A 15,540-nucleotide genomic window follows, 5' to 3' on the forward strand; every position below is an offset into this window, starting at 1 on the left:
TAATACCATATTCATTGTCATCTCTATATGACCAACCGGTCACCAAAGCACAAGTTTACTATTATGTGGAGGAACAACCATAATTTAATAGAAAATTTTAAATATTTTATCTTTTTAATTAATACTTAAAATTATTTAATTGACAACGTATATAATAAAACTTTTGTTAGTCATTTTTAAATTAATTTTATTAATCAAAATAATTTTTGACATTTTAAAATTAAAATTTTCAAATTTTTATATTTTAATATCTTTATGTATTTTTGTTATCATTAAAATAAATTTATGTTGATAATTACATAATATTTTTACTATTATTAAATGAATCAATCAATTAAAATAAATTTAAAATTTTCAAAATAACTTTGTTTTAAATGAAATGTAAAATTTTAAAAAATAAAAACAACAAAAAGTTTTTACTTTATTTTATAACTCATATTCGGAGTTATAACTTATAATGTTAAAATAATTTTTAAATTAGAATAAAAAATCAACAAAGATAACGAAAGCCATAGTTTTTAGCGTCTGATTGGAGTTGATAGTGACGTGTGTGCCTAGACCTCTTTCAAAATACCAAAGGCATGCATCAAAACGCCCGTACGCTCCAAGTAGTTTTTACTATTATTCTGTATTCAACGGGTCAAGGCAGAACCAAATAAAGAAAAAAATATAAGAAAACAATTTCACGTGTGATTAATCAGACCAACAATTCAGAAATAATAATAATAATAAATCAGACCAACAGTTTGGTAGGTATTTAAAATGGACATTTTTGCTCATCATGATTTACCATTTACCAGAACACACGAATATCTTACCCTACAAAGTACAAACACGTTACACCCCTAAATCTTTCTCTATCTACACGCCAAAAATTCAACTATATATATGGCTGAAGATGTTTGTCCAGTGCAACTTGAGGATAGGACCAGAGGCCAGAGCACTAAAGTTGGTCAAGTTCTTCAACTTGGGTAGAAGCCTCTTTTGCCTTTTGATAAAATACCCCTTTGGGGAAGATTGATTCAAAAGTCTAAGATATGGGGCAGATGTAGACAACTGAAAATCAAGTAAAAAAATTTCGCCGGCTTAGACTTTAATTTCATCATGTCAATCTAATTCTCATATATTTAATTTAATATTTTTCTTCTTCTCTTTGTTGTTCTCTCCACTCCTTCCATTCCATCATCTTCTACCCACACCAAAAATCCTAAATGAACCCAAGACAACTCCTCCTCCTCCTCCTCTTCTTCTTCTTTTCTCTCTTAGAGCCCACAATCACTTTCTCCTTAGACGAAAGATTCGAAGCCTGCGTGCCCAAGACATGTGGGAATGGGCAGAACATAAGCTACCCGTTTTACATCCAAGGCAAGCAAAAACCCTTTTGCGGGCAGCCAGGCTTCGAGCTAACGTGCGGTCACAACGGCTTCCCAATTCTGACTCTCATGTACACCCCATACACAATCCACCAAATTTTCTACCACAACAACTCCCTCCGACTCTCCAACCCCATCTTTTCACAACCAAACGCTTCTTCTTGTATTGGCCCCACTCAAAACCTCACGGTCGGAAGGTACATATTCCGACTGGCTCCAAACCAGAGGGATCTGTTCGTCCTATACGGCTGCGACCCAGCGGTGCTTCCCGAAAGGGTGCGGGAGCGAATGATCGGGTGTTCTGCGGCGGGGAACGAAACCACGTTGGTTGTCGGTTTGGATAAGGATGATCTGGATTTGGTTACGGCGCGGGAGAGTTGTAACGGCGGTGCGGTGAATGCGACGGTGGAAGATTTGAAAGGAGGGGTTCGAGAGGCGCTGTGGAGAGGGTTTATGTTGATTTGGAATGCGACTAGCTGCAGGGAGAGCGAGAACAGTGAAGGGAGGTGCGGCTTCGACCTCGACCCTCTCGTCTATGCTTTTCGGTGTTACTGTCCTGATAGGCCTCATGTTGTGAAATGTAATCCAGGTTAGTCTCTCTCTGGCTCTCACTTTCTCAACTCAATTTACCTCTATTTTTCTTACAATTTTATTTTGTGCTGAAAATAATGGCCAACCATCATTTTGCTAAAATATAGTAAATATCTAAATATTGTTAGGACATATTAATTTTGTCTTAAAATTTTAGTTTGACTATAAGCAATACAGGTTAGCTTCTCTCACTTTATCACTTTTATTTAATTAAATGATTGAATATATATGATTAATATGTTAAAGTTAAAATTAGATTGTTTAAGTAGTATTTGAGTTTGATTCACAAATAATTTTTTGACAGATTTTATTTACTTGTTTGATCGAACTTAAAATTAATCATAATTTTTTTCCTTAATGAACCTAAAAGATAAAGATAATTTTTTTTACCATTTTACTTCTTGCACTTTTGGACGTGTGTTATGTTTAGTGGTGAAAATAACGAGAATTACTAAGGTTATATTTGGAGTGACCTTCATTATGCGGTATTGCACATTCCCACACGAATCCAACCAATTTTACAAAAGACATCTTGAGATCCTTTTGGAAACCTGGTTTTGAGGACCCCAACGGGAACTCAAACAGGTATCAATCAAGTTGATTGGGTTTAGCGGAAAGGGTTATTAGACTTCCATAATATGATAAATTTGCTTTGAATTCTTATTTAGAAAATTATTCATATTTAGTATTCGACCCCATTGAAAGAGATGTTTGCACTAGTACCTGACCATATGTTAAACATTATTGCTTCTAAAAAAGGATACCTATCAAAACTAAAAAATAATAATTAAGAATTGATTTTTATTTCAGTCAAACTTGATTTTGTAAAAGTATAGATGTTTAATAAAATTAATTTTGTCTTAAAAATTTAGTTTGACCAGAAACCATAAAAGATTTCTTTTTTCTTTTTGGTTAAAAAATTTATACTAAAATACTTTAAAAACAAAGACATTCAAAAGTAAATTACATCTCTAAAATATTAATTTTACAAATCAATTTAATTTATAATCATTTTGTAAATGTTGATCCAAATACACCATTACTTATTGATAAAAAAATCACCATTACTTAAGTTTATTGGGTTGTTGAATTAGAATGGGGTTGAAGGTTCAGTTGTTTTCAATGCCGATTGGGTTAATTGCTTGCCATATTAATTGTATTGCGGATGCCTTTTCTAGAAAAATATTTGGTCTCCCTGGTTATAGGTTTTGTTAGATGTGGGTTTGGTTTGGTCCTCCCACTATTTGTTCTTTTCAATTTTCCTAGTTTTTTCCTATAAATAATACAAGGGTGTGAGGCAAGGGATTGATAGATTTTCCGGTGCCAGCCTAATTGGGATCGGTGGATCTATTTTGATGCCTGGCATACTCTATCTTCTTTTTTTTTAAAATGCCGATTGAGTTACTCATTGCTGAATTCGAATGGGTTTGATAGTTCAGTTACTTTCAATGGCAATTCATTATGACTTAGATTCTCTCGCCAGATAAGAGTAAAGCATACACTCATACGAACATGTCAGCTTGTATATTTTATATTTTAGAAAACTATTCAAAAATTATAATACATCTTAAAATTCTCAAAAAGGTTCATAACATATTCAGCTAGTTAGTTCGACTGGCCAGGTTATCATTCACTCCGAAAATTAGCTGTTATGCTGAGTCACGCTGATTTCATAACATTTTCGTTCTAACAACCATCCAGTAATATCAACAATTTCCTATAACTATAACTTTAAGACATACCTTTTCTGAAAAATAATTCAAACGAAACATGCATTGGATAGTTGTATGGTAGGACAATTTATGTGGTTCAAGTTTCAGAATTGAGCTTTTTAAGTTTTCAGCTTTTCTAGTAAGTGGAAAATAAAGAAGAGTAGGACTTCTCCTTTTGTGATGGTCGGTGTGTGGCCATTTAGGAACGGTGGTTAAGCCCAAGCTTTTCTTTTGGATCTTTTTTGTCTGCTTTGCAAAGAAAGGTATCTAGAGGCCCACCACATATATAAAAGAATGAGTTGTGTGAAATAGGATGTACACAAGTTAGGTCGAGTTTGTCTTCAAATAATTTTTTTAGCCAAACTTTTCAAAAATCATTTCATTTGAAGAGCTTAGATTGAATTTGACTTGAACATTCCGAAAATTCGATCCAATGTGTTTAGGTTGAATTCACATGTTATCAAAACCTATAAACACTCCAATTTTGTATCTTTGAGAAAAAAACTGGTATAAAATAATACTACAAGTAAAGTGTACCAGTACTTTTGGATTTTAATGAGTTAAGATTATAATATATTTTAGGTTTTATTTTTAATTTATCTGTGATTCGGATTTATTTTTTGTTCACATTTAAATATTCTCATAGTTTCTTAATTATTAAAATTAAGTTTTTTTGCTTCAAATTTGATGAATAATTAATATGCAACAAAGGTGTAACATAATATTGGTTTTTTTATGTGAAACATCTTTACCGATGAAAATTTTGTACGTGTAGACGGTGTTTATGCCTATATAAATAATGTTTTTTTTTTCATAATTCCTTACTTCAAAAGAAAATAGGACAAAATAAATTAAAAGCTTAAAGTCCAAGTCCAAGATTTGGATCGATACATAAAATCAAAAGATGGGAGAAAAACAAAAATATGTATTAGATTCTTACCCCTTTTTGGCCCTCCTTCTCCTACTTTCTATTCTCCATACAAGAACACTCCAGATTACTTTTTCCCCAAAACCAGTTCCATGAATTGGGATTTACTGTAATTGTTCTAGGAACTCTCCATCAGGAATTTATTGGAGAAGGAAAAATCATTAAGAGGAAGATCAGCCAATAATTTTTTGAGATGAGGTGTTGTTCGTTAAAGATAAAAGACTTGGATAGACACTTCCAAACAATGAATCAGAGATTTTATCTTCTCAATGGTCTAATGATCCTAGTCTAAAGAATACTTATGCGGCTTCATTACCAGAAGAAACACAACCAGAGTTAAACAAAATGGTAGCAGCTACTCAGATGGATTTTTCTACAATGTCCATGGGACAAATCCATCAATTCACTCTAGAGGTCGTTGACAAACTATGTAGACAACACCGGTATTTCTCTGATATTAAGAACAGAAAAGCCAAGTATAGCAAAGCATGCAAAAAGTCTTTCTTGGAGATTAAATGTAAAGAGAAAGCTTGTCACTGCTCACTAAAGAAAAAGAAAGCCCTACCAACTAACACTAAGAGGAAGAAGATGCCATTAAAGTTTTTCAGAAAAAACCAGAGGAAAGAAAGGCTAGGGGACAAAGATGTTTTATCTGCAATCAGTCAAGACACTTTGCAAATGCAAAGAATTGTCCCAAGAAATTAGAAAAGGTCGTCAAGCTAATTTCTCATCTTCAGATTGGTGAATATGATGATATAGAATCTCTGTATTCAGAACAGAGCGATCTAAATGAAGAAACTGAGTTGGCCATAAATCAAATAGATTCTTCTGATGAAGTGTCTTCAACTTCTCCTATCCCCATCTTCTCTATCCAAGAAGAGCCGTCTATAAGGCCTGCAATTCCTCAACCCTGCGTTGAGATTCAAGTGCTAGCAAACAAGTTCGAAAAACCTATCAAAGTCATCACTTTCATAGACACTGGAGCCCAACAGACTATGATGGATCCGTATATTCTTCCCCAAGAATACTGGAAAAAAGAAGTGGATTACTTTGTAGCAGCTGATGGGAAAATCTTCAGGACCGATCTAGTTACTCATGCTCCAATAGGCATCAAGTTTTTCCCTGATTGTATCATTTGGACCAAGGTCATTGGAAGTAAACTGCCCGACAGAGATCTCCTCATAGGAATGGATGTCTATACTACTGCCAGTAAACTTCAATTACATTCTACAGGGATCAAATTTAAAAGAAATTTCAAGCCTTTTTAAGAAATGATTAGGCTTTTTTTCTTTAGCAAAAGTCCCACCAGAAGTTGGAGAATTTAAACAAGAAATTTCTTCTTTATGTGCAGATGGTCATGAAGATTTCAAACATCTATATCCTTTATGGAAAAATAAAGAATACTTTGTTGATCTGTCATTTTGATTAAATGAAGATATCAGCCCAACAAAGGCAACGCATCCTGGAATGTCACCTTCAGATTTACAAGCAACTAAACAAGAATGCCAAGATTTGCTAAGGCTAGGTCTAATTGAACCAACCCAATACATTTGGGCTTGTCAAGCTTTCTATGTGGATAAAAGAGCTTAAAAACTGAGAGGAGAGAAAAGGTTGGTTATCGATTATAAATGTCTTAATCATTTTCTCAAAGATGATAAGTTTCCAATCCCGAAGGCTTCTTCACTCCCAACCTTGATCAGAGAATCAAACTTATTTTCAAAGTTTGATTTAAAATTAGGTTTTTGGCAACTTGGCTTAAAACTAGAAGATCAGTATAAAACAGAAGATCAGTATAAAACAGTCTTTTGTGTTCCGAATGCTCAGTACCAATGGACAGTCCTTCCTTTTGGTTTAAAGGTATCACCCTTTCTCTTCCAGAAAGCCATGACTAGATTTTTTAGCCTATTTTGGAAAACATCATTGTTTACATAGATGATATCCTTTTCTGTTCAAAAGACATTGTCTCTCATAAAAACTTATTGAATCAATTCTTTGAGATAGCCAATCAGTATGGCATCATGCTCTCAGAAAAAAAAAATCCAACTAGCTCAATCTCAAATTGATTTCTTAGGGATGCATTTTTCTCGAGGAACCTATCAACCTCAGCCTCACATAGCTCAAGAGCTGTTAAATTTTCCTGATGAATTTCTCACAGTCAAACAAATTCAAAAATTCTTGGGAATTGTAAATTATATCAGGGATTTTATCCCAGAGCAACCCAATATACGAGCTCATTGTCAAAACTCCTGAAGAAAAATTCTTTTCCATGGTCAGAGGAGCAAACAATAGCAGTTAAGTGAAACAGGTCAAAGGATATTGCAGGTTGATGCGAGTGACCATTATTGATGAGCTATTATGATAGAACAAGAAGGAAAGTGGAATTACTATTGTTGTCATGCTAGCGGACAATTTAAAGACGCTGAGAAGCACTATCATACTACATTCAAAGAGGCATTGGTAGTAAAAAATGAAATCAAGAAAATTGATTTTCATCTAAGAGGACATCAGTTTCAAGTACACATGAATAATTCTTCTTTTCCAAAAATTTTTGAATTCAAAAACAAGATGCCTCCAGATCCTCAAATTTTAAGGATTAAAGATTGGTTCTCCAGATATGATTTTCTATTAAACACAAAAAAGGAAAGAATAATTTGATTCCTGATTTTTTATCCAATCCGAGCAAGACTATCAAGGTGATAACTTCTACTCACTCCTTCTCTTTGATATTCATGGTAAAACCCTTAGCTGAAACAACCAAAACCATTAGGGATTTCCCTCCAGGGTTGGTTATCCATACTCCAGTAGAAATTCTTCAATATGCTAAGTCACTTCCATTTCCTTCACGAAACCATGAGATTCAAATATACTCCTGCACAAATATTTGACCCTGAGATACCCTTTGGAGCCATATTTGAACTTTTTTGTGAGATTGGATGGGATTTGTGTGAACTAACCATATGGGCTATTTGGTGTAATATAGTTCAGTATTCTATTCCCATCGCCTTAAAGCTCCTGATGATATACCATATCTTGACAAATCCATATAAAGATGAATATTTTTTATGGACAATGTTAGAATGGTTTTCTCCTCTAGCTTGGTGGCATATGAAGCTAAAACAGATTCTAGACACTGATAGAAAAAGAGAAATCACAGAAGATCACATGAAATATTTGGTTTTTATTGTGATTATTCGCCATCCTTATGTTATGGAACAAGGATAACTTTGGTCTAGAAATGAAGCTCAGATTTAGGAAACGTTTGAAGTTTATCCTTTAGATGTAAGTTATAGGATCCAGTTGGCAAGACACCTCTGTGAGATTAATAATTATTCATGCAAACCTCTGAACCTAGACCTACCAAGTTCATCCCAATGGCCAATTGATTGTTATCCTTCTGACAGAATAATACTTCAAAATGATGATGACAGTTAAATTCGCCCAGATATTTATGTTTCAGATCCTGCGTTCCAAAAGGTGGAAGATCTAGTGGATGACAATCTCGCTTTAGAACAAGACTTGGAGGACTACAATGCCCAATTGATGGAAGAGTTATTACACAAAGATGATAAGACTTCCATACACTAGATGATAATAAGGATAATAAGGATATTGGATAAGACTTCCATACACTAGATGATAATAAGGATAATAAGGATATTGCATTTTGTGTAATAACTCTTCCATTAATTGGGCATTGTAGTCCTCCAAGTATTGTTCTAAAGCGAGATTGTCATCCACTAGATCTTCCACCTTTTGGAACGCAGGATTTGAAACATAAATATCTGTGCGAATTTGACTGTCATCATCATTTTGAAGTATTATTCTGTCAGTAGGATAACAATCCATTGGCCTTTGGGATGAACTTGGTAGGTCTAGGTTCAGAGGTTTGCATGAATAATTATTAATCTCACAGAGGTGTCTTGCCAATTGGATCCTATAACTTACATCTAAAGGATAAACTTCAAACATTTCCTAAATCTGAGCTTCATTTCTAGACCAAAGTTATCCTTGTTCCATAACATAAGGACGACGAATAATCACAATAGAAACCAGATATTTCATGTGATCTTCTGTGATTCCTCTTTGCCTTTTAGTGTCTAGAATCTGTTTTACTTTCATATGCCACCAAGCTAGAGGAGAAAGCCATTCTAACATTGTCCATAAAAAATATTCATCTTTATATGGATTTGTCAAGATATGGTATGCCATCAGGGGCTTTAAGGCGATGGGAATAGAATATTGAACTGTATTACACCAAATAGCCCATATGGTTGGTTCACACAAATCTCATCCAATCTCACAAAAAAGTTCAAATATGGCTCCAAAGGGTATCTCAGGGTCAAATATTTGTGCAAGAGTATATTTGAATCTCATGGTTTCGTGAACGAAATGGAAGTGACTTGGCATATTGAAGAATTTCTGTTGGATTATGGATAACCAACCCTGGAGGGAAATCCCTAATGGTTTTGGTTGTTTCAGCTAAGGGTTTTACCATGAATATCAAAGGGAAGGAGTGAGTAGAAGTTATCACCTTGATAGTCTTGCTCGGATTGGATAAAAAATCATGAATCAAATTATTCTTTCCTTTTTTGTGTTTAACAGAAAATCATATCTGGAGAACCAATCTTTAACCCTTAAAATTTGAGGATCTTGAGGCATCTTGTTTTTGAATTCCAAAATTTTTGGAACAGAAGAATTATCCATGTTTACCTGAAACTGATGTCCTCTTAGATGAAAATCAATTTTCTTGATTCCATTTTTTACTGCCAATGCCTCTTTGAATGTAGTATGATAGTGCTTCTCAACGTCTTTAAATTGCCCGCTAGCATGACAACAATAGTAATTCCTCTTTCCCTCTTGTTCTATCATAATAGCTCCCCAATAATGGTCACTCACATCAACCTGCAATATCCTTTGACCTGTTCCAGGAATTATCAAGGCTGGAGGATTTTGAGTAATCTTCTTGAGCTCCTTAACTACTATTGTTTTTCTCCTCTGACCATGGAAAAGAATTTTTCTTCAGGAGTTTTGACAATGAGCTCGTATATTGGGTTGCTCTCGGATAAAATCCCTGATATAATTTACAATTCCCAAGAATTGTTGAATTTGTTTGACTGTGAGAAATTCATCAGGAAAATTTAACAGCTCTTGAGCTATGTGAGGCCGAGGTTGATAGATTCCTCGAGAAAAATGCACCCCTAAGAAATCAATTTGAGATTGAGCTAGTTGGATCTTTTTTTTTGAGAGCATGATGGCATGCTGATTGGCTATCTCAAAGAATTGATTCAATAAGTTTTTATGAGAGACAATGTCTTTTGAACAGAAAAGGATATCATCTATGTAAACAAGGATGCTTTCCAAGATAGGCTAAGAAATCTTAGTCATGGCTTTCTGGAAGAGAGAGGGTGATACCTTTAAACCAAAAGGAAGAACTGTCCATTGGTACTAAGCATTCGGAATACAAAAGACTGTTTTATACCGATCTTCTAGTCTTAAGCCAAGTTGCCAAAAACCTAATTTTAAATCAAACTTTTAAAATAAGTTTGATTCTCTGATCAAGGTTGGGAGTGAAGAAGCCTTCGGGATTGGAAACTTATCATCTTTGAGAAAATGATTAAGAGACTTATAATCAATAACCAACCTTTTCTCTCCTCTCAGTTTTTCAGCTCTTTTATCCACATAGAAAGCTTGACAAGCCCAAATGTATTAGGTTGGCTCAATCAGACCTTGCCTTAGCAAATCTTGGCATTCTTGTTTGGCTGCTTGTAAATTTGAAGGTGACATTCTAGGATGCGTTGCCTTTGTTGGGTTGATATCTTCATTTAATTTGAATGGCAGATCAACAAAGTATTCTTTATTTTTCCATAAAGGATATAGATGTTTGAAATCTTCATGACTATCTGCACATAAAAAAAGAATTTTCTTGTTTAAATTCTCCAACTTCTGGTGGTGCTTTTGCTAAACAAAAAAAGCCTCATCATTTCTAAAAAGGCTTGAAATTTCTTTTGAATTTGATCCCTGTAGAATGTAATTGAAGTTTACTGGCAGTAGTATAGACATACATTCCTATGAGGAGATCTCTATCGGGCAGTTTACTTCCAATGACCTTGGTCCAAATGATACAATCAGGGAAAAACTTGATGCCTATTGGAGCATGAGTAACTAGATCGGTCCTGAAGATTTTCCCATCAGCTGCTACAAAGTAAGCCACTTCTTTTTTCCAGTATTCTTTGGGAAGAATATTCGGATCCATCATAGTCTTTTGGGCTCCAGTGTCTATGAAATTGATGACTTTGATAAGTTTTTCGAACTTGTTTGCTAGCACTTGAATCTCAACGCAGGGTTGAGGAATTGCAGGCCTTATAAACCGCTCTTCTTGGTTAGGGAAGATGGGGATAGGAGAAGTTGAAGACACTTCATCAGAAAAATTTGTTTGATTTAAGGCAAACTCAGTTTCTAAATATAGAGATTCTATATCATCATATTCACCAATGTGAAGATGAGAAATTAGCTTGACGACCTTTTCTAATTTCTTGGGACAATTCTTTGCATTTGCAGAGTGTCTTGACTGATTGCAGATAAAACATCTTTGTCCCCTAGCCTTTCTTTCCTCTAGCTTTTTCTGAAAAAATTTAATGGCATCTTCTTCCTCGTAGCATCACTTGGTAAGGCTTTCTTTTTCTTTAGTGAGCATTGACAAGCTTTCTGTTTACATTTAATCTCCAAGAAAGGCTTTTTGCATGCTTTGCTATACTTGGCTTTTCTGTTCATAATATCAGAGAAATACTGGTGTTGTCTAACATAGTTTGTCAACGACCTCTAGAGTGAATTGATGAATTTGTCCCATGGACATTGTAGAAAAATCCATCTGAGCAGCTGCTACCATCTTGTTTAACTCTGGTTGTATTTCTTATGGTAATGAAGCCACATAAGTATTCTTTAGACTAGGACCATTAGACCATTGAGAAGAGAAAATCTCTTATTCATTCTTTGGAAGTTTCTATCCAAGTATCTTTAACGAATAACACCTCATCTCAAAAGATTATTGGCTGATCTTCCTCTCAATGATTTTTCCTTCTCCAATAAATTCCTGATGGAGAGTTCCTAGAACAGCTGCAGTAGATCCCAATTCATGGAATTGGTTTTGGCGAACAGCCACTAGATTGTGATACCATTCCTTTAGAATTCCCGTCATTCGACAATAAAATTATTCAATTACTTTGTAGGGATCTGCATCCTTCATGAATTTTGTATCGAGCCATGCTCCCATCTCAACGAGTTTTTTCCTCCATTCTCTTGGGGGAGTTTCATCAAGAGTAAACCAAGGTCTTGCATTTGGTTTGAAAGATGAACTTCTTGAGACCAATGGGTCTTTTTCTATGGGAGAGCCATAGAATGGTTCTTTTGTGGAACGAGTCATCAAAATGTTTGAGATGTTCATATACCCAGCTTCTTCATCTTCATCAGAATAAGACTTTTTGCTTTTGTCGAATATTCCTCAGTTTGCTCTTTAAATTCATTGGATTTTGCTATAGAATCTTCTGATTCGGTCAAAGTTTCCTCAAATTCTTCTGAATTTTCTGGTTGAACTCCTGATTTTTCTCTAATTGATAATTGGGAATAAGGATCTTAAGAGTCTTGAAAGTCATGGGGATCTTTTCTTTGAGTTCCTGATTTTGTGGGAGATTCAGCTGACTCTTGGGAAGAGATATTTAATTTTTTGGGTTCCTTTTTTGGTTCTGGTTTTTTCTTACAAGCAGAAGCTGTAGGTAAAGACCATGATGAACTAGCTTTGGGGAAAAAGTAATATGGAGGGTTCTGGAATGTAGAATAGAAAGTAGGAGAAGGAGGGGCCAAAAAGGGGTCAGGATCTATTACAGATTTTTGTTTTTCTCTCATCTTTGATTCTATGTATCGATCCAAATCTTGGACTTGGGCTTTAAGCCTCCTTATTTCTCTTTCTTTGGCATCTAAAATTGCACCAAAAGTAGTATTTTTCCATTCGTCTTCAAGACGAGTAATCTCTTTGGAAAGTTGATGATATTGCTTTTCCGTCCTTTCTGACAGATATTGGAACTTTTCATCACCTGTGCTTACTTGGGTATAGATCTTGTCAATATTCTCATCTATCCTTTTCAAAAGATGATTTTGGGCTCTAGGATTGTTAGTCTGCCAGTTTAAGACTTCTTTAGCTTGGCTAGGAGATTTAAGCTTCCCTTCTGGTCTTACCTCTGTAGGAAATTATGTAGGGCTTAGTTGAAACCTTTGTTACTGGGTCTGTCTTTCTATCAAGAGATGGAAACTCTTGTTCATAGGATGTGGAAGAAAACATCATACAAGGTATATGTGCCTCAGGGATATTCAAAGAGAGATGATTTAATCCAAGAATTACAACCATTCTTTTCTTTTTCTAGAAAGGATGTTCTGGATATTTCTTTTTTATTCTCGTCCATGGTCCATTTTTTGGGTCACTTCTTCTTTGTGGTGGTGGTGGAGGTTTAAAAGGCCTGAGTTCTGGCTTCCTGAACCCTTCATCCTCATCATCTGTCTCGTCGTCTGTGTCCATGTTTATTGCAGGAACAGTCCGAATCACACATTTCAGGAGCAATATCCCAAATAAAGTGTCCATCCACTTTATCTGTATGTATCACCCGTCCATTTGCTTTGACTACAAATATCGGCATCTTATTGTCTTCTTTAACTTTAGGCTTTATCATTAAAGACTGAAAAACCTCAGGAGAGTTGCTAGTACTGGCTCCATCTAAACCCTTGAAGGTTGTGGTTACGATCCTATCTATAGATCTTCTCAAAGTGGCCTGAGAGGTACTAAGAGGTTTAGTATTCTCTCTAAGCTTCTCATAACTGGTCTGCCATTGAAGAGGGATCAGCCTTCTTCGTCAAATTTGTGCGTCTCTTCTCTTCTATCTTTGCGATTGCTTCCTCTGAAAGTGCTGCATCCAAGCCTTGATGAACGAGCAATGCATTCATCTTCACCCGCCATAGGCTGAAATCATCTATTCCACCAATGAATTTTTCGATCTCCATTCTTGCGAGAGCCATGGTTTTGTTCCTTCTTTCCCTTAGGATCTCAATTCAGCTCTGATACCACTTGTTATGAATGAAGAAGATGAATTTGTTGTGAAAAGAAAATAATTGGGAACAAAATGGAGCTATGTATTCTTTTATTAATAGGAAAACAAAACTTATGTACATGTGATAGCATGCCTTAGAATAACAAAAAAATAATTACTTAAGCCTGTCAGCTAACCCCCCTAACTAACCAACTAATATTAGACCAAATAACAGTTGTCACCATAAGATAGAAGTCAACTTTTGGAGATAAATGATACCAATCTTTCCTTTTAAATTTATTGGAGAGTGGCTGCTTTTTGTAGAATGCTACAATTCCAGTTCTTGCGTATATAACAATCACTATCTGAGAGCACATGTTAAGTGAGGTTGTGAAGAATTAGACTTATCTTTGAATGAATGTGCCTAATTTAAGTTACTAATCTGCTATTTTAGCAAGCTTGCTCCTTGGGTGTCTTTCTTATCATCTCAAATAAAGCTATGACTTGTTTATTAACTATTCGACACTCAGAAATAGTACACCGCATTTTTTTTTCTTGTATAATTTTGTCATCATACTTATATTTCTTTATTGCTCAATCTGATTCTAATATTTCTTCAAACTCCTGCTGCAGGGACAAAGTGGCTGAGTAAGGCAGCAAAAATAGTTATAGGTAATAATATACCTTGTACACGATGTTTATATTTAGCGTGTGCCTTGAAATTTATCGTCTTGTACAATATATTTCATTAGCTTGAAAAACCAAGCATTTAATGATTTTTTCCTTCTAAACCCCTGATTTAGGGATTCTTTCTCTTAAAAGTATGACAATTGAAAACGCCTTTAAATATTCATTTGATTCTATCAATGCAATATGGATATTTTCCCGAGTCATGCACTTTAATAGGAAAGAGCATATGCTTTAAAAGTATAGCATCTTCAAATCTATATTTGCATATGTGAAATGTTTTCATATAATCTTCTATTAATATTTCCTTTTGGCCTCCTCCCATAGGTTTAAGTGTTGTAATCCTATGCATCTTGATGATTGGGTTGCTCCTACATTGCAAAAGAAAACACAGTTCCTCAAGTGGTCAATTCCAAACTTGGGGAGGATTTTGCTCTACCCTGATCTTTCTAGTGAAAATGGCTTTTGAAATTATGTGATTCTAATCTTCTATTGAATTGAATATTCATTTGTTTCAAAAAACTTGGGGATTAAATAAAGCAAATGTTATGTAATTATATAGTTTGTATTCAGCAAATTGTGTAGTAACTTTCCAAAAATTGATTTTTCTCTCTGTTTTCTCTAGTTTTTTCTTCTTTTCTTGTTTTCATTTCTTAGGGAATCCTTCCCCACATTGTATTATGTCTTCCCTTCATTTTTTTTGTTTTCTTTTATACTAATGATATCATCATATCATGCTTTTTGTAAGAACATATTTACAACCTTCGCGATACAACCATCCTGGAGTAGAATAACTGAATAACCTGTGGTCACATATTAACAAATAAAAAATTAAACCTAATAAATACATGATTTATGTAGTGGTTGTTCCTGGAACACTGGTAGTGCTTGAAGGCTGTTAGATAGCGTGGCTTGGAGGTTTCGATGGTCCTAGTTCCTAATAGTAGTTTGAATGAGACTGTGTGATGTTGTTAGTGACGTAAAAGAGGAAGTAGATGAAGACGAGATTAAACATTTAAAAAATGACTAAAACAAGGTAAAAAATAATTCAGAACTAAAATTGAAATTTCAATTTTATGGAGACAAAATAAATTTTAAATTTTATGAAGACAATTCAAAAGTTGGAAATTATCTAGAGATAGAAAATTATGAGATATATGTAATATTTGTCATGTGTT

At 34.6% G+C, this 15,540-nt stretch overlaps 1 protein-coding gene across 1 annotated transcript; it reads left to right on the top strand.

Annotated features, from left to right (window-relative positions):
- Positions 1–891: 891 nt before the first annotated feature.
- LOC114398990 (LEAF RUST 10 DISEASE-RESISTANCE LOCUS RECEPTOR-LIKE PROTEIN KINASE-like 1.2) lies at positions 892–14,934 on the top strand. Its single transcript, XM_028361087.1, has 3 exons — positions 892–1,962; positions 14,309–14,347; positions 14,690–14,934. The coding sequence occupies exons 1-3, from the start codon at positions 1,212–1,214 to the stop codon at positions 14,839–14,841; spliced, it is 942 nt and encodes a 313-aa protein (XP_028216888.1). The 5' UTR covers positions 892–1,211; the 3' UTR covers positions 14,842–14,934.
- The last annotated feature ends 606 nt before the right edge of the window (positions 14,935–15,540 follow it).

Source organism: Glycine soja, chromosome 19 (genome assembly GCF_004193775.1).
Source record: "Glycine soja cultivar W05 chromosome 19, ASM419377v2, whole genome shotgun sequence".
NCBI classification, from domain to species: domain Eukaryota; kingdom Viridiplantae; phylum Streptophyta; class Magnoliopsida; order Fabales; family Fabaceae; genus Glycine; species Glycine soja.